We start from the raw sequence: 25758 nt of genomic DNA, 5'->3' as shown, positions 1-25758 counted from the left end.
TATTTTGTTTGATAACCCGGGAGATGGGCCTAGCTCGAGGCTAACTGGTGCATGCTTCTGGACAAGGTTAGCCACAATAACCACTCGGTAGTAGCTAGCTAGCTGCGAAGATCCGGTGTAATGGTCCAGAGCTTGCGGCAGGAATCCGGTGGAAAAAAAGCAGTCCGATATGCTCAGGGCTGATATTGCGCTGTGCAGACTGGCAGGTATTATCCGGGCTAAAGCGGCTGGTGTCCGAGCTAAAGGTAAAGACCGCTAGCAAATCAAATCAAAGTTTATTTGTCACGTGCGCCAAATACAACAGGTGTAGACCTTACCGTGAAATGCTTACGTACAGGCTCTAACCAATAGTGCAAAAAGGTGTGTATGTAGTGTCTAACAATGACTAAATAGCTAGTAGCTAATTAGCTAGTAGCTAATTAGCTGGCTAGCTTCTGATGGCTTGCCTCTGATGGAGGTTCCAGTTATAAGGTAAAAAAAATAGCAGATCTGTACCACATTGGGTGAGGCGGGTTACAGGAAAGTATATTTAATTTAAAAATGGAAAAAAGATATTGAAATACAATGAAATGTATACAGAAAACCCCGAAAAAAGCTGAATATTTTTACATGGGACAAAAACAAACACGCTGCGCCATCTTGGTGTATTTATCTTGGTGTATTTATCTTGGTGTATTTATCTTGGTGTATTTATCTTGGTGTATAACTTTGTCAATCATGGATCATATATAGGGAATCATGGGAAATAGAGTAATACACCACTGTGTGTGTGTGTGTGTGTGTGTGTGTGTGTGTGTGTGTGTGTGTGTGTGTGTGTGTGTGTGTGTGTGTGTGTGTGTGTGTGTGTGTGTGTGTGTGTGTGTGTGTGTGTGTGTGTGTGCGCTCCAAACCGTGTCTCAGGGGTTGTAGAATAATGGATATTAATTATTCTGCTAACCCCATTGGCCCCCGCCATGTCTCCAAATCTGGTTAACTGGATTTTGATTTATGAAAAAATTCCTATAGAAGATAATGTACTTTTTACTCCATACATTTTCCCTGACACCCAAAAGTACTTGTTACATTTAGAATGCTTAGCAGGACAGGAAAATGGTCCAATTCACACATTTATCAAGAGAACATCCCTGGCATCTCTACTGCCTCTGATTTGGTGGACTCACTAAACACATGCTTAATTTTTAAATTATGTCTGAGTGTTGGAGCATGCCTCTGGCTATCCGTTAATAAAATAATGGTGCTTAATATAAAGAATATGAAATTATTATTGATACTTAAGTATATATTAGCAATTAAATGTACTTTTCATACTTAAGTATATTTAAAACCAAATACTTTTAGACTTTTACTCAAGTAGGATTTTCCTGGGTGACTTTCATTTTTACTTGAGTCTTTTTCTTTTATTTTCTTTAGAATCTTTACTTTTACTCAAGTATGACAATTTGGTACTTTTTCCACCACTGCATGAAGACACACACGCACACCTCAGACCCATGGATTTCATGCATGGCACATGTACCGTGATATGCCAAGCATGGAACACTTCCTATCAGTGGCTATTTCGCGTAAACAAAGCTGGATACCAGTAATGCGCTGTGCAGTGTAGTTCGATGAACACAAGCTAGGTTAGTGCCATTGTTTTGAAATGAAAGAACAATTTAATCCATGCAAATGTGATTTTTTTTTTTTTTTGTCTGACCAGTCATTGTGATGAAAGAGTAAGGGCTGGGTTTAAAAGTTCATCCTAGATGTATACGTCATTTTCACTTCACATTATTAGATTTGTTTATGACTCCCAACTAGGGTTGTACAATTCGGGGAACTTTCAATAAGTTCCCTGGTTTCCCAGAAATGCCGGTTGGAGGTTTCTAGAATCAGGAGGGAATATGCAGAAAATCCAGAAACCTCCAACCAGGATTTCTGGGAAACCAGGGAATTTATTGAAAGTTCCCTGAATTTTGCAACCCTACAGTCCCAACTTTTAAATATACACAGTATGTATCTGTAAGACTACAAAAAGCAAGTGTACATAAAATGTTCACAATATTCATTTTTTGATAAATCAGTCTGTGTATTTGGACAATAAACCCTAGTCTAGTTGTTGGTTAACCTGGCTGATGAGTTCAACATGGTTTAAAGAAACTCCTGTTACAATACTGTATGGTTTTGGCACCGATTACTTAATCACTTAAATTATGACAGTGTAGCATGTCTAAAATGACCATTATAAACTGGGTGGTTCGATCCCTGAACGCTGATTGGCTGAAAGCTGTGGTATATGAGACCATATACCACGGGTATGACAAAACATTTATTTTTACTGCTCTAATTACGTTGGTAACCAGTTTATAATAGCTATAAGGCACCTCTGGGGGTTGTGGTATATGGCCAATATACCAAGGCTAAGGGCTGTATCCAGGAACTCTGCATTGTGTTGTGGTTAAGAACAGCCCTTAGCTGTGGAATATTGGCCATATACCACACTCCCTGGTGCCTTATTGCTTAATTATACTGCAGAGCGTATGGGGGCCAGGTCATGCTGTACTACTGAACACAAACATAAATCATAAACCCAAGGTAATTAATCTATTTGTGAGGAGACACACACACACAATTATTTATCCACAAATCACATTACATTTTAAAGGGTTCACACACACACACACACACACACACAGAGTTTACGAGTTTCCAGACAGTTCAGATGAGACTTGTCACGTCCGTTGACACACAATTAAAGGGAAGGATTAGTCCAGGACTGGGTGAACTCCACAGGAATCTCCCTCCCATGCTGTGTGTCAGACCCAACCACCAACCCTCCCTTTAGGCACCGTGGGTGGTTGTGTGTGTCCCCGTAAATATGTGTGTGTGTGTGTGTGTGCTTCACTCTTGTGTATGAATTCTTAGTCATTAAACCCAAGCAGTGTTGTGCGTATGGTGGGGATAGCCAGGATAGAAACTGGAACGAGGAGACTGTGTTATTTACTTGGTGACACTGTAAGACCCAGGGACGGTGGTGGGAACAGGACCCGGGGACGGTGGTGGGAACAGGACCCGGGGACGGTGGTGGGAACAGGACCCGGGGACGGTGGTGGGAACAGGACCCGGGGACGGTGGTGGGAACAGGACCCGGGGGCGGTGGTGGAAACAGGACCCAGGGGCGGTGGTGGAAACAGGACCCAGGGGCGGTGGTGGAAACAGGACCCAGGGGCGGTGGTGGGAACAGGACCCTGGGACGGTGGTGGGAACAGGACCCAGGGGACGGTGGTGGGAACAGGACCCGGGGACGGTGGTGGGAACAGGACCCGGGGGCGGTGGTGGGAACAGGACCCAGGGGACGGTGGTGGGAACAGGACCCGGGGACGGTGGTGGGAACAGGACCCAGGGGACGGTGGTGGGAACAGGATCCGGGGACGGTGGTGGGAACAGGACCCAGGGGACGGTGGTGGGAACAGGACCCGGGGACGGTGGTGGGAACAGGACCCGGGGACGGTGGTGGGAACAGGACCCAGGGGACGGTGGTGGGAACAGGACCCGGGGACGGTGGTGGGAACAGGACCCGGGGACGGTGGTGGGAACAGGACCCGGGGACGGTGGTGGGAACAGGACCCGGGGACGGTGGTGGGAACAGGACCCAGGGGACGGTGGTGGGAACAGGACCCAGGGGACGGTGGTGGGAACAGGACCCGGGGACGGTGGTGGGAACAGGACCCGGGGGCGGTGGTGGGAACAGGACCCGGGGGCGGTGGTGGGAACAGGACCCGGGGGCGGTGGTGGGAACAGGACCCGGGGGCGGTGGTGGGAACAGGACCCGGGGGCGGTGGTGGGAACAGGACCCGGGGGCGGTGGTGGGAACAGGACCCGGGGGCGGTGGTGGGAACAGGACCCAGGGGACGGTGGTGGGAACAGGACCCGGGGACGGTGGTGGGAACAGGACCCAGGGGACGGTGGTGGGAACAGGACCCGGGGACGGTGGTGGGAACAGGACCCAGGGACGGTGGTGGGAACAGGACCCAGGGGACGGTGGTGGGAACAGGACCCGGGGACGGTGGTGGGAACAGGACCCGGGGACGGTGGTGGGAACAGGACCCGGGGACGGTGGTGGGAACAGGACCCAGGGACGGTGGTGGGAACAGTTTACATGAGACATTTACCTTTAGGTCCTAAAGCAAAGCCTCTGGGAGTGTAATTGATTGAACGTGGGTTTATTTGACCTGAATTGAAGCAGGCCTTGAGGAGCTGGGAGTTGAGTGATGATAGCCTATATTTGAACACCACCGCAGAAGCTTCACTATTCGGCATCTTCCGTGCTAAGTAGCTGGGTTTTGTTGTTTGGCTATTTGAAGAGAACTATGGCCTATTACTTGCAGCCCACCTCTTCTAATGGATTGTGGGAAGTGTGCAAATTTTACTAGCTGAAGAGTCAAAAATAGTATTTTATTTATTTTTATTATTATTGAAGCTTTATTGATAAAATATATTTTTTTACATATTGAGACCTAGGTCTCTTTTACAAATGTGCCCTGTATATACAACATAAATATACACATTATACCCAAACATATACAGTTGAAGTCGGAAGTTTACATACAGCTTAGACAAATATATTTAAACTCAGTTTTTCAGAATTCCTGACATTTAATCTTTGTAAAAATCCCCTGTTTTAGGTCAGTTAGGATCACCACTCTATTTTAAGAATGTGAAATGTCAGAATAATAGTAGAGAGAATAATTTATTTCAGCTTTTATTTATTTCATCACATTCCCAGTGGGTCAGAACTTTACATACACCCAATTAGTATTTGATAGCATGGCCTTTAATTTGTTTAACTTGGGTCAAATATTTCGGGTAGCCTTCCACAAGCTTCCCACAATAAGTTGTGTGAATTTTGGCCCATTCCTCCTGACAGAGCTGGTGTAACTGAGGTTTGTAGGCCTTCTTGCTCGCACAGACTTTTTCAGTTCTGCCCACAAATGTTCTATAGGATTGAGGTCAGGGCTTTGTGATGGCCACTCCAATACCTTGACTTTGTTGTCCTTAAGCCATTTTGCCACAACTTTGGAAGTATGCTTGGGGTCATAGTCCATTTGGAAGACACATTTTCAACCAAGCTTTTAACTTCCTGACTGATGTCTTGAGATGTTGCTTAAATATATCCACATAATTTTTTTACTTCATGATGCCATCTATTTTGTGAAGTGCACCTGTCCCTCCTGCAGCAAAGCACCCCCACAACATGATGCTGCCACCCCCGTGCTTCACAGTTGGGATGGTGTTCTTTGGCTTGCAAGCGTCACCCTTTTTCCTCCAAACATAACGATGGTCATTATGGCCAAACAGTTATATTTGTTTTTCATCAGACCAGAGGACATTTCTCCAAAAAGTACGATCTTTGCCCCCATGTGCAGTTGCAAACCGTAGTCTGGCTTTTTTATGGCGGTTTTGGATTAGTGGCTTCTTCCTTGCTGAGTGGCCTTTCAGGTTTTGTCAATATAGGACTTGTTTTACTGTGGATATAGATACTTTTGTACCTGTTTCCTCCAGCATCTTCACAAGGTCCTTTGCTGTTGTTCTGGGATTGATTTGCACTTTTCGCACCAAAGTACGTTCATCTCTAGGAGATAGATCAAGTCTCCTTCCTGAGCAGTATGACGACAAAATAAATTTCTGAAGTCTTGGCTGATTTCTTTTGATTTTCCCATGATGTCAAGCAAAGAGGCACTGAGTTTGAAGGTAGGCCTTGAAATACATCCACAGGTAGACCTCCAATTGACACAAATTATGTCAATTAGCCTATCAGAAGCTTCTAAAGCCATGACATAATTTTGGGTAATTTTCCATACTGATTAAAGGCACAGTCAACTTAATGTATGTAAACTTCTGGCCCACTGGAATTGTGATACAGTGAATTATAAGTGAAATAATCTGTCTGTAAGTAGATGACCTAACCGACTTGCCAAAACTATAGTTCGTCAGCAAGAAATTTGTGGAGTGATTGAAAAATAAGTTTTAATGACTCCAACCTAAGTGTATGTAAACTTCTGACTTCAACTGTACATATTAAAATACAAAAGCACAGTCGTGGGAAGCACAAATAAAACATCCCAACTCATCCAGAAAAACAGATACATTCCTCCACAAATAAGTGCCCAATCAATACTTAAATTAGCTCTGCACCAGAACTTCAACCTAAAAGCAGATGTACCTAGCTCGGTGGAGACCCTAGGAACCTCAAGAATTAACCAATACTTGTGAATGGGTTAGGCAACCCAGTAAGTTTATGAACTAGGGCCCTGGAAACAAAAAGGAAGTAATATAGAGATCTACTAGTCTTTAGCGAAGTCCAGCAAAACTTTTGATACAGGGTGGTGTGATGAGTATCAAAACTATCACCTGTAATAAAACGAAGGGCACTACGGTAGATGGCATCCAAAGTATAACATCCTGGCATTTAAACCATACTCGTTTTCTTTTTTTTCACGTACTATTAAAAAATATATATATGTTTAGCATACTGAGAATACGTCATGCGCAATTGCGTTACCTGCTATTCCTTGATTTCGGAAAATATCCCAATATCGAATTGACCAGCTGTTGTCAAAGCCTAAATGAGTATGACATTCGGCCATTTAAAGTATACTCACACACTATTGCATTTAATTTTTTTGCATACTCAAACGGCCTACTATTTATGACACAAGTATGGATATGAGGACATGGCCATAGTCAGAGCAGTAACATATCCAGAAGGTCAGAGGGAGTCTCCAGCCAGCAGTCCTCTTCTCCCTAGGAGGAGGAGCTTCCAGAACCTTTAGCTCCTCCCTGCCGAGGGCAGAATTACCCATTAAAGGAGGGGCTAGTGGAACCTTGGGAGGGGCTATAGGAACGCTCAGTGGTTAGCTCCTCCCAGCAGAGGTATATCACTCCACTCCCTCTGGAGTGGAGACTCAGAGCTACATGAGACCAAAGCCTGGCTGTCTACCTCACTATTGGACTCCCACAGCTACCCAAGGGAGAGAGAGAGAGGAGTGAAGAGATACAGCACTTTTTTTTTTTTTTTTTTTGTAGTAGTAGCTGTTAACTGTTGTTAATGACGTGTGTTTGGACAGCTCTGGTCTCGGTCTCCGGTCCCAGGAAGGGCCAGAGGCATTAAAGTGAAAGTGTTTGCGTCTGTTCTCTTTTTCTCTCCTGTACACTGGAACCATACAGTTAGCATCATGACTTTACTGGGCTCTGAACGCTCCATACTGATACGAAGCAAGTTTAGATCAGGTAAGATCCTATTGTGTGTGTGTTCATGTCCACTCACCTATCAGAAGCATTTGTTCCACCCCTTGGACTGGCACTTTGTTGATATGTACTATATAAACATCCTCTCCTTATGATACAATGTTTGCACTTGCATTGATAAAACAATAATAATAATCAATGCCATTTGTCCATCAACCATCAGTACTTGTATTTTATTTATAGTGACCAGTAGTACAGGTACATGCTTTTTGTATATTGCTTATCAAATCAAATTTTATTAATCACAAACACATATTTAGCAGATGTTATTGCGGGTGTAGCGAAATGCTTGTGTTCCTAGCTCCAACTGTGCAGTAGTATCTAACAATACACACACATCTAAAAAGTAAAATACTTGAATTAAGATATATAGAACATTTAGGATGAGCAATGTCGGAGTCCGGAGTACAAATGTATATACTGAGTATACAAAACATTAAGAACACCTGCTCTTTCCATGACATAGACTGACCAGGGGAAAGCTACGATCCCTTGTTGATGTCACTTGTTAAATCCACTTCAATCAGTGTAAATGAAGAGGAGGAGACGGGTTAAAGAAGGATTTTTAAACATTGAGACATGAATTGTGTATGTGTGCTATTCAGATTGTGAATGGGCAAGACAAAACATTGAAGTGCCTTTGAACAGGGTATGGTAGTAGTATGGTAGTAGTTTAGTAGTAGTATGGTAGTAGTACGGTAGCAGTACGGTAGCAGTATGGCAGTAGTATGGTAGTAGCAGTATGGTAGTAGCAGTATGGTAGTAGCAGTATGGTAGTAGCAGTATGGTAGTAGCAGTATGGTAGAAGTATAGTAGTAGTATGGTAGTAGCAGTATGGTAGCAGTATGGTAGCAGTATGGTAGTAGTATGGTAGTAGCAGTATGGTAGTAGCAGTATGGTAGTAGCAGTATGGTAGTAGCAGTATGGTAGTAGTATGGTAGTAGTATGGTAGTAGTAGTATGGTAGTAGTATGGTAGTAGTAGTATGGTAGTAGCAGTATGGTAGTAGTATGGTAGTAGTAGTAAGGTAGTAGCAGTATGGTAGTAGTATGGGAGTAGTATGGTAGTAGTATGGTAGCAGTATGGTAGTAGTATGGTGGCAGTATGGTCGTGGTATGGTAGTAGTATGGTAGTAGTATAGTAGTAGTACGGTCGTAGTATGGTAGTAGTATAGTTGTAGTATGGTGGTAGTATGGTAGTAGCATGGTCGTAGTATGGTAGCAGTATGGTAGTATCATGGTAGTAGTATAGTAGTAGTATGGTAGTAGCAGTATGGTAGTAGTGTGGTAGCAGTATGGTAGTAGTGTGGTAGCAGTATGGTAGCAGTATGGTAGCAGTATGGTAGTAATATAGTAGTAGTATGGTGGTAGTATGGTAGTAGTATAGTAGTAGTATGGTAGTAGGTGCCAGGCACACCGATTTGTCAAGAACTGCAACACTGCTGGTTTTTTTTTTTACACTCAACAGTTTCCCGTGTGTATCAAGAATGGTCCACCACCCAAAGGACATCCAGCCAACTGTGGGAAGCATTGGAGTCAACATGGGCCAGAATCCCTTTGGAACGTAGACTCCATGCCCTGACAAATTGAGGCTGTTCTGAGGGCAAAAGGGAGAGGTGCAACTCCATAGTAGGATGGTGTTCCTAATGTTTTGTATACTCAGTGTATATATGTGATGGGATGTATAGACACTATGGACAGTATATGGATATGTATAGAATATGTAGTATATCTGAAGAATAGTATATGTACAGCAATAATTCAATAGGATAGGCCTTGACTAGAATACAGTATATATATATATGAAATGGGTAAAACAGTATGTCAACATTACTAAAGTGACCAGCGTTTTATGTATATGTACATAGTGCAGCAACCTCTAAGATGCAGGGTTGAGTACCGGGTGGTAGCCGGCTAGTAACAGTGACTAAATTTCAGGGCAGGGTACTGGTCGGAGGCCAGCTAGTGATGACTATTTAACAGTCTGATGGCCTTGAGTTGTTCAGTCTCTCAGTCCCAGCTTTGATGCACCTCTACTAACCTCACCGTTTGGATGGTAGCGGGGTGAACAGGCTGTGGCTTGGGAGGCTGAGGTCCTTGATCATCTTCTTGGCCTTCCTGTCATACCGGATGCTGTAGATGTCCTGGAGGGCAGGCAGTGTACCCCTCAGTGACGCGTTGGGTAGACCGCACCACCCTCTGGAGACCCCTGCGGTGGCGGACTGTGCAGTTGTCGTACCAGGCGGTGATACAGGCCGACAGGATGCTCTCAATGGTGCCTCTGTAAAGGTTTGTGAGGGTCCTAGGGGCCAAGATGAATTTCTTCTGCCTCCTGAGGTTGAGTATGATTTATAATTTCACCTGTAGTACACTATGATTTGTATTGCCTCCTGTACAGCTGAGCACAGAGGCATACTGAGAGAGGTTAGATGACAGGTGTGTGTAATTTAGTAGGACCAGCTGATCATGTTGTTGAGAAGGACATCAGAGACGCTTGACTTATTCAACATGTTGTGTTACAGCCTGAATTCAAAATATATATTTTTTAAATCAACAAAATCTCGCCAATCAAAGGGAAAACATGTTATTAGTAATGTTTGCAAAATTAAATATAGAAATATCTAATTTACATAAATATTCACACCCCTGGGTCATTACATGTTAGAATTACCTTTTGGAAGTGATACCAACTGTGAGTCTTTATGGCTAAGTCTCTAAGAGCTGTGCACATCTGGATTGTACAATATTTGCACATCAAATATGATTCTGTCATTTTATTTCCATCTTCCATTGATTAGACTTCTCCCAGCTTCTGCCCCACGTGGAGGCTCTATGACTGTAGCCTATTGTCGCTTTGGGGACTTGTGATTGGCCAACAACAAGAGACACGCGCCACGCTCCACTCTCATGAAAAGACTGTCTGTCGCTCGACTGCAGCTGTCCTTTTTGGATATGTACAGACCCTTCAGTTAAAGTTACACATACCCGTGACAATCATATCAGATCCGACCCAGACGTGTGACAATATTTTGAATTCTGGATCTGGACCTGCATGGGTCCCGGATTGGGTTTCGGGTATTCGGGTTCAGGTGGATCCGTGAAGACCTCTAGAACAGGCTTCCTTCTTTTCACTCTGTCAATTAGATTCGTATTGTGGAAGAACTACAATCTTGTTGATCCATCCTCAGTTTTCTTCTATCACAGGCATTAAACCGTAACTATTTTGAAGTCACCATTGGCCTCATGGTGAAATCCCTGAGTAGTTTCCTTCCTCTCCGACAACTGAGTTAGAAAGGATGCCTGTATCTTCATCTTGAATGGGTGTGTTAATACCTTCACCATGCTCAAAGGGATATTTTTTTATTACCATCTACCAATAGGTACCTTTTTTGCAAGGCATTGAAAAACCATCCTGATCTTTGTGATTGAATCTGTGTTTGAAATTCACTCAACTGAGGGACCTTGTAGATAATTGTGTGTGTAGTACAGAGATGAAGTAGTCATTTAAAACTCATGTTCAACACTATTATTGCACACAGAGTGGTTCCATGCAACTTATTATCTGACTTATTAAGCACGGTTTTACTACCTTTTTAATTAGTATTTTTAAATCTTATTTAGGCTTGCCATAACAAAGCGGTTGAATACTTAGACTCAAGACATTTCAGCTTTATTTATTTTTGTAGTAATTTGTAAAAAAAAAATAATAATCTAAAAACATCATTCCACTTTGACATTATGGGCATTGTGGGTATTATTATTGTGTGTAGGCCAGTGACACAACATCTCAATTGAATCAATTTTAAATTCAGACTGTAACACAACAGAATTTAGAAAGTCAAAGGGTGTGAATACTTTCTGAAGGCACTGTATCAGTGGTGCCGCCCGTTAATCACGTTGCTGTACCATGCTATGGATGCTATAGATGCCATGGATTTTATGGATGCTATAGGTACTATATATGCTATGGATGATATAGATACGATGGTGTATGGGTGACAATGCTTTGTTGTTGAGATGCTGGTAAAAGTGAAAACACGTGGGTATGGTTTGGTGCCATTTACATTTAGTTTATTCTGATAGAGATTCGTGGTAGGTTAAAGGTTATCATCATTAGGCTGTGATGAGAGCGGTGTGTGTCCTTACCTGCCTGTGTAAGAACATTGTGGACTGCAGCCCTGATTTAAACCCCTCTAACACACTACAGCTCTCTCTCTCTCTCTCTCAATTTAAATGTCAGGTTTTTATTGGCATGGGAAACATGTGTTTACATTGCCAAAGCAAGTGAAATAAACAACACAAAATGAACAGTAAACATTACACTCACAAACATTCTAAAAGAATAAAGACATTTCCAATATCAAATTATGTCTATATACAGTGTTGTAATCATAGTTAAAGTACAAAAGGGAAAATAAATAAACATAAATATGGGTTGTATTTACAATGGTGTTTGTTCTTCACTGGTTGCCATTTTCTTGTGGCAACAGGTCACATCTTGCTGCTGTGATGTCACACTGTTGTGATGTCACATATGTTTTTTCTCCCCAAATTATTTGTGGGTCTGTGTAATCTGAGGGAAATATGTCTCTCTAATATGGTCATACATTTGTCAGGAGGTTAGGAAGTACAGCTCAGTTTCCACTTCATTTTGTGGGCAGTGAGCACATAGCCTGTCTTCTCTTGAGATCCTGGTCTGCCTTTGGTAGCCTTCTCAATAGCAAGGCTATGCTCACTGAGTCTGTACATAGTCAAAGCTTTCCTTAAGTTTGGGTCAGTCACAGTTGTCAGGTATTCTGCCACTGTGTACTCTCTGTTCAGGGCCAAATAGCATTCTAGTTTTCTAAATTTTTTGTAAATTCTTTCCAATGTGACGTAATTATCTTTTTGTTTTGTCATGAATTGGTTGGGTCTAATTGTGTTGCTGTCCTGGGGCTCTGTGGGGTCTGTTTGTGAACAGAGCCCCAGGACCAGCTCGCTTAGCGGACTCTTCTCCAGGGTCATCTCTCTGTAGGTGATGGCTTTGTTATGGAAGGTTTGGGAATCGCTTCCTTTTAGGTGGTTGCATAATTTAACAGCTCTTTTATGGATTTTGATAATTAGCGGGTATCAGCCTAATTCTACTCTGCATGCATCATTTTGTGTTTTACGTTGTACACTGAGGATATTTTTGAAGAATTCTGCATGCAGAGTCTCAATTTGGTGTTTGTCCCATTTTGTGAATTCTTTGTTGGTGAGCGGACCCCAGACTTCACAACCATAAAGGGCAATGGGTTTTATAACATCAAATTCGACATACCAATTAGGATCTGGTTAACCTGTCTAGGATGAGGGTGCCGCTAGCGGCAATCCCCCCCCACCCCCACTGAAAAACCAGTGCCGCGAAATTCAAAAAAAATATTTTTTTTAAATATTTAACTTTCACACATTAAAGTCCAATACAGCTAATGAAAGACACAGATCTTGTGAATCCAGCCAACATGTCCGATTTTTAAAATGTTTTACAGGGAAGACACAATATGTAAAGATGTACATCTATTACCTAAAAACACATTAGCATAATCCACCATCTTTTATTTGTCCACCAACACCAGTAGCTATCACCAATTCGGCTAAACTAAGATATTTATAGCCCCTAACCAAGAAAAAAACTCATCAGATGACAGTCTGATAACATATTTATGGTATGGGATAGGTTTTGTTAGAAAAAAGTGCATATTTCAGGTAGATGGCATAGGTTACAATTGCACCCACCGTCACAAATGGACAAGAAAAACTACATAGAGCAACGTGTTTACCTACTTACTAATCATCAAACATTTCGTAAAAATACCCAGCATACACTAATCGAAAGACACAGATCCTGTGAATACAGACAATATTTCAGATTTTCTAAGTGTCTTACAGCGAAAACACAATAAATCGTTATATTAGCATAGCACATAGCACATAGCAGCCCAGCATTGATTCTAGCCAAAGTGAGCGATAATGTCAACATCGCCAAAATATATTAATTTTTTCACTAACCTTCTCAGAATTCTTCTGATGACACTCCTGTAACATCATATTACACAATCCATATAGAGTTTGATCGAAAATGTTTATATTTAGCCACCAAAATCATGGTTAGACAATGTGAAATGTAGCCCAGCTGGTGAGAAAATGTCCGTGCGCCATATTAGACAGTGATCTACTCTTATACATAAATACTCATAAACGTGACTAAAAAATATAGGGTGGACAGGGATTGATAGACAATTTAATTCTTAATACAATCGCGGAATTACATTTTTTAAATTATCCTTACCTTTCAATACAGTTTGCGCCAAGCGAAGCTACGTCAAAAAACATGGCGTCCTAAGCCACTAACATTTTTCGACAGAAACACGATTTATCATAATAAAAATGTCCTACTTTGAGCTGTTCTTCCATCAGTATCTTGGGCAAAGGATCCTTTCTTGGGTCTAATCGTCTTTTGGTGGAAAGCTGTCCTCTTGCCATGTGGAAATGCCAACTGCGTTCGGGATGAACTGGAAGCGTGCCCAGCAATTCACAGCGTTTCAGAAATAAATGTCCCAAAATCGCACTAAACGGATATAAATTGCTATAAAACGCTTTAAATTAACTACCTTATGATGTTTTTAACTCCCATAACGAGTAGAAACATGACCAGAGTAATATTACTCCCTCCACTAATGCTTGGAACAAGTGCGGGTCGATGTCCTCCAGGCGCATTACGCAGCAAGAAAAGAGTTCCTAGCTACAGGGTTTTTTAATTTGTAGTGCCTGTGAACGCGCAATCGACCCCATTCAAATCGTCATCACGTAAAGGCATCCAGGGGAAGACGTAAGCAGTGTCCGTATACTCATAGCAATAACTGCGGCCTTTTAACTGACTCCAGATCAGGGGCCAAAATTTCTGAAATCTGACTCCATGTCAGGGAAATTGCTGTAGAATGACTTCTGTTCCACTTAGAGACAAAATTTCAACTCCTATAGAAACTATAGACTGTTTTCTATCCAATAATAATAATAATATGCATATTGTACGATCAAGAATTTTGTGGGAAGCCGTTTCAAAAATTACACGATTAGCATAAATAGTGACAACAGCGCCCCCATCCTCAACAGGTTAAAAATACTTGAATTTTTAACCAGATCCTAATTAGTATGTCGAATTTGATATTTATTTTGAAGGCATAAAAGGCTCTTGTCTCTTAGATAGTTCACAGCTTTGTGGAAGTTACCTGTGGGCCTCATGTTTAGGCTGAGGTATGTATAGTTTTTTTGTGCTCTTAGGGAAACGGTGTCTAGATGGAATTTTTATTTGTGGTCCTGGCAACTGAACCTTTTTTGGAACACCATTATTTTTTGTCTTACTGAGATTTACTGTCAGTGCCCAGGTCTGACAGAATCTGTACAGAAGATCTAGGTGCTGCTGTAGGCCCTCCTTGGTTAGGGACAGAAGCACCAGATCATCAGCAAACAGTAGGCATTTGACTTCAGATTCTAGTAGGGTGAGGCCGGGTGCTGCAGACTGTTCTAGTGCCCTCGCCAATAGTTTATATATATATATATATGTTGAAGAGGGTGGGGCTTAAGCTGTATCCCCGTCTCATCCCCAGGCTCTGTGGAAAGACATTTGTGTTTTTTTGTCAATTTTAATCGCACACTTATTGGATTTTATAATGTCGTATGTTTTTCCCCCAACATCAATTTGCATCAATTTGTATAGCAGACGCTCATGCCAAATTGAGTCTCAAGCGTTTTTGAATTCAACAAAGCACGGGAAGACTGCATTTGTTTTGGTTTGTTTGTTTGTCAATTAGGGTGTGCATGGTGAATACGTGGTCTGTCGTACGGTAATTTGGTATAATGCCAATCTGGCATTTGCTCGGTACATTTGCTCGGAAATGTACGAGTCTGCTGTTAATGATAATGCAGAGGAGTTTTCCCAAGGTTGCTGTTGACAGATATCCCACGGTAGTTATTGGGGTCAAATTTGTCTCCACTTTGGTGATCAGTCCTTGATTACAAATATTGGGGGAGGTGTCAGAGCTGAGGATGATGTTAAAGAGTTTAAGTATAGCCAATTGGAATTTGTGGTCTGTATATTTTAATAATTTAATTTAGGATACCACCAACCCCACAGGCCTTTTTGGGTTGGTTAATCTTCTTAGGTTGTCTGCTCTAATTATTTTATTTAATAGGGAAGCTGAGGTCAAATATACTGTTTAGGTTTTCTACTGCCAAGTTTACACCTTCACTATTACAGTGAAACCTTTTCTCCAGGAAATTGTCAAGAAGGGATTGAATTTGTTGTTGCCTATTTGTTATTTGGTAGATTTTCACACTATCCTTCCATCTATAGCATTTCTTAATATTATTCAGTTCTTTTGGCCTTGATGCCTCATGATTGAGCATAGCTCTGTTCAAGTAGAGTGTGATTTTGCTGTGATCTGTTAGGGTTGTCAGTGGACTGACTGTGAACGCTCTAAGAGACTCTGGGTTGAGGTCAGTGATAAAGTAGTGCCAAGTCTCTCTCTCTCTCTCTCTCTATTCCTCTCTGAAGAGGGTGTTAATGTTAGCCAGAGCTACAGCCAGTCTAATGCTTGGGACTTTCTCCCTGTCCTGCTCAGTCACAGTTTATTTGTTTGATACACACAGTTTACAGTCAAGCAGCATTTTATCAAGTGATTCATTTCACTGAGAACAAAGAGTAAGGAACATCAATACTTAAAATGCTCTTACCAACTTTCTTTCTCTCTCGCTCTTCAGTGCAATCTCTCTGTGCTCGGTACGGTAATTGCTTACCAGCAATCACAGGCTAAATTGCGCTTTCCCTCAGTGTTGTTTAAACCAATGCCCACGCAGTGGGAAATGACCTCTGACCTCTGGGGACAGAGAGAGAGATGTAAGGGCTGGAGTCATTGTAGTGGATGACCAGGGGGAGAGACTTTCACAGGGGTGTTTGCTGTAACACACACACATTATGCTTATAGGCCGGTTATTAATGCCATGCAGATGTCGGGAGACTGTTTAGTCTTACATGCTGGGTCACAGAGAGAGACAGAGTCACATCACTCTGAGCCTGGCTGAGGTTATTACTGTTGGTGACGTGGGTATTTTGCGACGTTTCCTTACAGACCTTTTATGTACTGTATGTTATTTGTATGAAGTTAACCTGTCTAGGACTGGGGTTCTGCTCGCCAACAGCCAATGAAATTGCAGTGCGCCACATTCAATCAACAGAAATCTCATAATTACATTTTCTCAAACATACAAGTATTAGACACCATTTTAAAGATACAATTCTCGTTAATCCAACCACAGTGTCTGATTTCAAAAAAGCTTTTCGGCGAAAGCAGAACATAACATATGTTAGGTCAGCAACTAGTCACAGAAAGCATACAGCGATTTTCCAACCAATGAGAGGAGTCACAAAAAGCAGAACTATTGATAAAATGAATCACTAACCTTTGATATTCTTCATCAGATGACACTCCCGGGACTACATGTTACACAATACATTTATTTTTTGTTCGATCAAGTTCATATTTATATCCAAAAACCTTAGTTTACATTTGGCTTTGCCTCCAAAACATCCCGTGAATTTGCACAGAGCGACATCAAATCACAGAAATACTCATAATAAACATTAATAAAAGATACAAGTGTTACTCACAGATTTAAAGATATACTTCTCCTTAATGCAACCGCTGTGTCAGATTTCAAAAAAAAAGAAAACCATGCAATAATCTGAGTACAGCGCTCAGAGACCAACACAACCCTAGAAGATATCTGCCATGTTGGAGTCAACATAAGTCAGAAATAGCATTATAAATATTCACTTACCTTTGATGATCTTCGTCAGAATGCACTCCCAGGAATCCCAGTTCCACAATAAATGTTTGATTTGTTCCATAAAGTCCATCATTTATGTCCAAATTCCTCCTTGTTGTTCGCGCGTTCAGTACATAATCTAAACTCACGACGCGCGGGCAGGTCCAGGCAAAAGTTCAGACGAAAAGTCATATTACAGTCCGTAGAAACATGTCAAACGAAGTATAGAATCAATCTTTAGGATATTTTTAACATAAATCTTCAATAATGTTTCAACCGGAGAATCCCTTTGTCTGTAGAAAAGCTATGGTACAGAGCTCACTCTCACGTGAACGAGCGTCACGAGCTCAAAGAATTCTGCCAGACCTCTGACTCATTCCCCTCTCATTCGGCCCCACTTCACAGTAGAAGAATCAGACAAGGTTCTAAAGACTGTTGACATCTAGTGGAAGCCTTAAGCCTTAGCCAAATCCCACTGTATCTTCAATAGGGAATGAGTTGAAAAACGACCAACCTCAGATTTCCCACTTCCTGGTTGGATTTTTTCTCAGGTTTTTGCCTGCCATATGAGTTCTGTTATACTCACAGACATCATTCAAACAGTTTTAGAAACTTCAGAGTGTTTTCTATCCAAATCTACTAATAATGTGCATATATTAGCAACTGGGACTGAGTAGCAGGCAGTTTACTATGGGCACGCTTTTTATCCAAACGTGAAAATGCTGCCCCCTATCCATAACAAGTTAAAGTACGATGGCCAGTCAATGGAAATGGATAGCTTGATGTCGTGAGGACAATACATTCACGAATACATTCACGCAGTTAACGTGTTTATTTAATGGCCTATGCAGGAATAAAACCCACAACTCTGCTATTGCCAGCTCCATGCTCACACCAACAACAGTAAGCTATGGGAACCACTACTGGTATTTTAACAGCGAGAGATGATGGTCTCAGAGTGGTCCCAGGAGACGTGTTTGTGTGGTTTCCTTCTCTCTAGTATTATATAACTCTCAGAGAAGTTGAAGTTGTACACTGAACAAAAATATAAACATGACGTGTAAAGTGTTGATCCCATGTTTCATGAGCTGAAATAAAAGATCCCAGAAATGTTCCATACAAACAAAAAGCTAATTTCTCTCAAATGTTGTTGCACACAAATGTTGCACACATTTGTTTGCATCCTTGTTTGTGAACATTTCTCCTTTGCCAAGATTATCCATCCACCTGACAGGTGTGGCATATCAAGAAGCTGATTAAACAGCATGATGATTACACAGGTGCACCTTGCGCTTTGGACAATAAAAGGCCATTATATAATGTACAGTTTTGTCACATAATACAATGCCACAGATGTCTCAAGTTTTGAGGGAGTGTGCAACTGGCATGCTGACTGCAGGAATGTCCACCAGAGATGTTGCTTGAGAATTTAATGTTAATTTCTCTACCATAAGCCACCTTCAACTTCATTTTAGAGAATTTGACAGTACGTCCAACTGGCCTCACAACCGCGGGGGGGGGGCTCATTCTGATTGGCTGGGCCTGGCTCCCAAGTGGGTGTGCCTATGCCCGCCCAGGTCCACCTATGGCTGCGCCCCTATGTGAAATGAATGTATTTCAATTGACTGATTTCCTTCTATGAACTGTAACTCAGTAAAATCTTAGAAATTGCATTTTTGTTCAGTATATATTATGTATATATATTATATGATACCCATCATGAGGTTGCTACAACCTAGCCTATGGATGAAAGTTTATAATGTAGGTGCACAGGTCCAAAGACTGACTGGAATAATCAGGTAAACAATGAACCATAATCCCAACTCATGACATTACCACCCTGCATGAATCTGCAGGTAGCTAACCAACCAGGTTCAATGTTAGCTAGCTAACATTAGGCTATAACTAGCCAAGCAAATGGCTCTGAGATACGAATAATAAGATCATACACGTAACATTAGCTAGCTAGCTAACAGTACACTTTAACTTGAAATGAAAATTACTTTGTGTCAAAATTAGAAACGTGTAATATCTGAAATGTAGCTAGGTAGATGCCATGGTTGCCCTTAGTTTGAGCTATCATACTCTAATTCCACTGATTTCAAAACTCAGTCCTCCAGAAAGTGGAGAGCAACACTTATGCAGTTCTTCTACGCGATACATTTAAAAAAAAGACGCATTAGACAGGATTACCTAGACATACTGACCAGCTCATATTATAGACAGGATTACCTGGACATACTGACCAGCTCATATTATAGACAGGATTACCTAGACATACTGACCAGCTCATATTATAGACAGGATTACCTAGACATACTGAGCAGCTCATATTATAGACAGGATTACCTAGACATACTGAGCAGCTCATATTATAGACAGGATTACCTAGACATACTGACCAGCTCATATTATAGACAGGATTACCTAGACATACTGAGCAGCTCATATTATAGACAGGATTACCTAGACATACTGACCAGCTCAAATAGACATGTTAGACAGGATTACCTGGACATACTGAGCAGCTCATATTATAGACAGGATTACCTAGACATACTGACCAGCTCAAATAGACATGTTAGACAGGATTACCTGGACATACTGACCAGCTCATATTATAGACAGGATTACCGAGACATACTGACCAGCTCAAATAGACACGTTAGACAGGATTACCTAGACATACTGACCAGCTCATATTATAGACAGGATTACCTAGACATACTGACCAGCTCAAATAGACAATGTGCTATATGGCAGACCAACCCGAACTCATCTCTCGGCATGTCCAGCCCACTCATTATCTCAGCCAATCATTGCTAGCGGAAAGGCTGCTGCTTTTGTCTGTGGCTAAACCAACCAGGCTCCTAATTTAACAATTTGATGTGTATTTACAGACAACATACAAGTTTGTTATTAAGGCACATGGAAGTTCACATGTTCCAGAAGACATTTCTGCCTCACAAAAAAACGCATTTTGATCAAAATAAAAACAAGTTGACTTTCAAACGGCTCTCCTGTGAAGTAGTGACCCGTGACATACGCCTAGTTTCCTGAAACGGGTCACATTTGTCCTCTGCTGCCGAGAGGAGAGTTTCATGGCACATAAATGTCAGGTTATGTTGTAAACATAACCTTGTTATAAACCCTGATTTAAGCTTCCAGTAGCTTCCACCTTTTTTGTTGTATGGAATACCAAGCTTTCATAATTAAAGGTGTATTTTCTCTCACCCTGAATTTAGTGTTAACAGTACTGTAGCGTTGGTGTTTTTCCATGCCATCTCTGTGTGATTGCAGAGGGCCAGGTGATGGTGATATTATAGCAGGGTAGTAATGTGTGATTGCAGAGGGCCAGGTGATGGTGATATTATAGCAGGGTAGTAATGTGTGATTGCAGAGGGCCAGGTGATGGTGATATTATAGCAGGGTAGTAATGTGTGATTGCAGAGGGCCAGGTGATGGTGATATTATAGCAGGGTAGTAATGTGTGATTGCAGAGTGCCAGGTGATGGTGATATTATAGCAGGGTAGTAATGTGTGATTGCAGAGGGCCAGGTGATGGTGATATTATAGCAGGGTAGTAATGTGTGATTGCAGAGGGCCAGGTGATGGTGATATTATAGCAGGGTAGTAATGTGTGATTGCAGAGGGCCAGGTGATGGTGATATTATTTGCAGGGAAGTAACTAAAAATCAGTTCAGAGCCAACTGTTACACACTGACGAGCAGCAATAATCACAGAGGACAGGTTGAGGATGGATCTGATGAGGATGTGCCCTAATGACATAAATTAAACAGTCTGTTGATGAGGACGGGTGTGTTTATCTGAGAGAGGGAGAATCATCTTAGTGTGACGTTAGTGATCGTAGTCTTATTTAGGCAACTGTGACAAAGTTGGCCATTATCTCGTGCACATGACAATGTTTCTTGAAGTCAGGAACAGTTTTACTCCAAAATGGATCATTTATTTGAATAAATAGATCAACAGAACAACAGTTAAAATCATGCTGAAAGGATAAAACAAGACTCACAAGGTAAGAGCATAAAACATGCTCTCCTCTACACTTGCTTTCAGCTACTTACGCTGCCTCTTTCCCACAAACACACCTGTATTCAATCAACTCAAATTGCTGGGAGAGGCTACAATTATCTCATTAGCCAATCCTGACTCAACACATTTTTTTCACACAGATTCAATTACACACTTGACTGTAGCAGATGACATGGTGAATAAACGTTGACTATGGCAGGAGATGAAACATTACTGAACAGGTCCCTTTTAACAAATGAACATTAACACATTCACACACACAATGGGGGAATGTGTGAGTCTTTAGGTGAGGATGTCCAATCACAGGAACTCTTCTTTAGAGGAATCCTTCAACTAAACCCTTTGAACTCTCCAGGAGCACGGCAGCTGCTTTGACAACTGGTCGTTATGACTGTGTTGCCGAGTCATTTTGATTTGATTAGACTGTGATAGGCATTATTATATTTTGATTTGATTAGACTGGGCATTATTATATTTTGATTTGATTAGACTGTGATAGACATTATTGTACAGCGTAATGTCTAGTGCTATGCCAGTAAGTCAGCTCACCAGAGCAGTGATCAGTCTCTCTTGACAGGCTTTTCTAACAACAGACTGGGCTATTTATGAGATATTGTATTTATAGATTCATGAGGTATTAATAATATTGAATTTCAACCTGGCTAGGGTCCAGTGGGTATTTGATCCATTGACAGAAAGAGATATTCAAAGTGATTTGAAAGGTTAGTATACTGAAAAATAGTTTGCACTATGACACGTTTTGTCCCAGTGTCTAGTCAGAGCGAATGGCTGTGTCGACTCAAGCAGATGTTTAGAGAATGATGTAATTATGTAACAGAGGTAGATGAGAGGAGGGAGAGATAAAGCCCGACACACACATACCTCAAGCAAGTATGTGTCAGTGTCAGTGTTGACAGTGTGACATTGTTTAAACATGCTCCCGTGGCGTATTGGTGAAACAGAGCCGTGAAACTACAGCTCTGTCCATTCAGCGGTCCACTACAAACTCAGAGCATCCGAGAGGGATGAGATAATCATCAGGTCATACTCAACCAGTTGTCACAGTCTCACGTCATAGTTAGACGTTTATCCATGTGGTTACAAACATCACATTTCAAAGTGTTTAAGATTTAGTTTTGGCATCATCTCTGAATTCTTAACGTTAGGCATTAACTCTGAATGGTTAAGGTAAGGGTTAAGGTTTGGGATACGGTTAAAACAAAACATCTCAAAGACAACTTTTGTATCGCTGGATTCTTAACTTCCTACCTTTGGAATCAGAGGCAGATGCTTACGCCCATCCGCCATCCCTGTCCACAATGCCCTAGCAAAACCAAAAACGACTTGAAGGTAACAGCTCTCACTGTTGCCCCTGGTGAACGGTTTCCACATCATCTCCCTACATGGGATGGACGTTGAATACTGACTTGAATCACGGGTGACCTGGCTGATCATACTACCGTCTCAGCTGGAGGGTCTCGTTGTGAGACCTCTGCTGCAGGGGAGCACAGAACACACACATGCACACTGACATGGGGTTAACTGGCGTCTACGACCCCCCCACACACACCAGACTCCACACACACACACAAGGGACTTTGGATAGAGGCTAAGGGGGATCGGCAGACGAGGGCCAGTGTGTGTGTGTCAGAACACAGACAGACCACACACTGCCTAGCAGATCTGTTTAAAGGCCAGGAGGTGTGTTTATCATTCCCGACATCCTGTTCCCAGAAATATTTGTCAGCCCACAGCATAATTTTTTACTTTGTGTGTCTCTGCAACTCTTCTATGCACAAAGAGAGATTGGCGTGAAGCTTGTTTTTTTATTTGTTTAACCCTTATTTTACCACATTTACAGCAATGACCTGGGAAATAGTTACAGGGCAGAGGAAGGGGATGAATGAGCCAATAGGAAGCTGGGGATGATTAGGTAGCCATGAGGGCCAGATTGGGGATTTAGCCAGGACACCAGGGTTAACACCCGGACAATAAGTGCCATGGGATCTTTAGTGACCACAGAGAGTCAAGACACCCGTTTAACATCCCATCTGAAAGACGGTACCCTACACAGGGCAATGTCCCCAATCACTACCCTGGGGCATTGGGATATATATCTTTTAGACCAGAGGAAACAGTACATCCTACTGGTCCTCCTGCACCAATTCCAGCAGCATCTTGTCTCCCATCCAGGGACTGACCAGGACCAACCCTTCTTAGCTTCAGAGGCAAGACAGAAGTGGGATGCATGGTGGCAAGCTGCTGCATTTTTCAGGATGTTAATGTAGCATCAGAACTTTGAGAACTTTCATACAATGATTTTGGTTCATGATTTGTCAAACCCCATTCTCTCACCGGCACACAACCATAGCAATACTTTCTCTGCTGAAATTAGAATAGTTTCTCAACCCCTCTGTATCTCCTTCCACCCACCCTTTCATACCCTCCCTCATCTCTCTGTCTCCCTCCTCCATCTCCCCCCTGTAGTTCTGCAGTTCAGACTCCAGCAGAGGAGGACTGGAAAGCAGCTTGCAGACCAGGGCATCATGCCTCGTGAGTAACACTATTTTACACATACATACACGTGCAAGTGTACACACACACCTCTCAGCCACCAACGTGACAAGTGTGTCTCATAAGCGTGTTTGACACCATGTACTGCATTAACAGAGAGAGAGAGAGTGGGACACCATGTACTGCATTACTAGAGAGAGAGAGAGTGGGACACCATGTACTGCATTACTAGAGAGAGAGAGAGAGAGTGGGACACCATGTACTGCATTACTAGAGAGAGAGAGAGAGAGAGAGGGACACCATGTACTGCATTACTAGAGAGAGAGAGAGTGGAACACCATGTACTGCATTACTAGAGAGAGAGAGAGAGTGGGACACCATGTACTGCATTACTAGAGAGAGAGAGAGAGAGAGTGGGACACCATGTACTGCATTACTAGAGAGAGAGTGGGACACCATGTACTGCATTACTAGAGAGAGAGAGAGAGGGACACCATGTACTGCATTACTAGAGAGAGAGAGTGGGACACCATGTACTGCATTACTAGAGAGAGAGAGTGGAACACCATGTACTGCATTACTAGAGAGAGAGAGAGAGTGGGACACCATGTACTGCATTACTAGAGAGAGAGAGAGAGAGAGTGGGACACCATGTACTGCATTACTAGAGAGAGAGTGGGACACCATGTACTGCATTACTAGAGAGAGAGAGAGAGTGGGACACCATGTACTGCATTACTAGAGAGAGAGAGTGGGACACCATGTACTGCATTACTAGAGAGAGAGAGAGAGGGACACCATGTACTGCATTACTAGAGAGAGAGAGAGAGAGGGACACCATGTACTGCATTACTAGAGAGAGAGAGAGTGGAACACCATGTACTGCATTACTAGAGAGAGAGAGAGAGTGGGACACCATGTACTGCATTACTAGAGAGAGAGAGAGAGTGGGACACCATGTACTGCATTACTAGAGAGAGAGAGAGAGAGTGGGACACCATGTACTGCATTACTAGAGAGAGAGTGGGACACCATGTACTGCATTACCAGAGAGAGAGAGAGAGGGACACCATGTAATGCATTACTAGAGAGAGAGAGTGGGACACCATGTACTGCATTACTAGAGAGAGAGAGTGGGACACCATGTACTGCATTACTAGAGAGAGAGAGAGGGTGGGACACCATGTACTGCATTACTAGAGAGAGAGAGTGGAACACCATGTACTGCATTACTAGAGAGAGAGAGAGAGGGACACCATGTACTGCATTACTAGAGAGAGAGAGAGAGAGAGAGGGACACCATGTACTGCATTACTAGAGAGAGTGAGTGGGACACCATGTACTGCATTACTAGAGAGAGAGAGAGAGTGGAACACCATGTACTGCATTACTAAAGAGAGAGAGAGAGGGACACCATGTACTACATTACTAGAGAGAGAGAGTGGGACACCATGTACTGCATTACTAGAGAGAGAGAGTGGGACACCATGTACTGCATTACTAGAGAGAGAGAGAGAGAGTGGGACACCATGTACTGCATTACTAGAGAGAGAGAGAGAGAGTGGAACACCATGTACTGCATTACTAGAGAGAGAGAGAGAGAGAGAGTGGAACACCATGTACTGCATTACTAGAGAGAGACAGAGTGGGACACCATGTACTGCATTACTAGAGAGAGAGAGAGAGTGGGACACCATGTACTGCATTACTAGAGAGAGAGAGAGAGAGGGACACCATGTACTGCATTACTAGAGAGAGAGAGAGAGTGGGACACCATGTACTGCATTACTAGAGAGAGACAGAGTGGGACACCATGTACTGCATTACTAGAGAGAGAGAGAGAGTGGGACACCATGTACTGCATTACTAGAGAGAGAGAGAGAGAGGGACACCATGTACTGCATTACTAGAGAGAGAGAGAGAGTGGGACACCATGTACTGCATTACTAGAGAGAGAGAGAGAGTGGGACACCATGTACTGCATTACTAGAGAGAGAGAGAGAGAGGGACACCATGTACTGCATTACTAGAGAGAGAGAGAGAGTGGGACACCATGTACTGCA

The 25758-nt window shown here is 42.4% G+C and overlaps 2 protein-coding genes across 5 annotated transcripts in view; both read left to right on the top strand.

Annotated features, from left to right (window-relative positions):
- LOC129824608 (uncharacterized) overlaps window positions 1-4186 on the top strand; it is a 42554-nt gene extending 38368 nt beyond the window's left edge. The window contains exon 2 of the mRNA XM_055887928.1: window positions 3006-4186. Coding sequence (XP_055743903.1) covers window positions 3006-4186 — 1181 coding nt within the window. The remainder of the gene's footprint in view (window positions 1-3005) is intronic.
- Window positions 4187-6967: 2781 nt separating this feature from the next.
- Window positions 6968-25758, top strand: part of LOC129815866 (myocardin-like) — a 96355-nt gene continuing 77564 nt past the window's right edge. For all 4 annotated transcript variants that reach the window (XM_055870237.1, XM_055870195.1, XM_055870141.1 and 1 more), the window contains exons 1-2: window positions 6968-7269; window positions 23669-23734. In XM_055870237.1, coding sequence (XP_055726212.1) covers window positions 7215-7269; window positions 23669-23734 — 121 coding nt within the window. In that variant the 5' untranslated portion in view covers window positions 6968-7214. The remainder of the gene's footprint in view (window positions 7270-23668; window positions 23735-25758) is intronic.

This window comes from Salvelinus fontinalis, chromosome 1, assembly GCF_029448725.1.
Source record: "Salvelinus fontinalis isolate EN_2023a chromosome 1, ASM2944872v1, whole genome shotgun sequence".
NCBI lineage: Eukaryota > Metazoa > Chordata > Actinopteri > Salmoniformes > Salmonidae > Salvelinus > Salvelinus fontinalis.
This window is presented reverse-complemented; position numbering and strand designations above follow the sequence as displayed.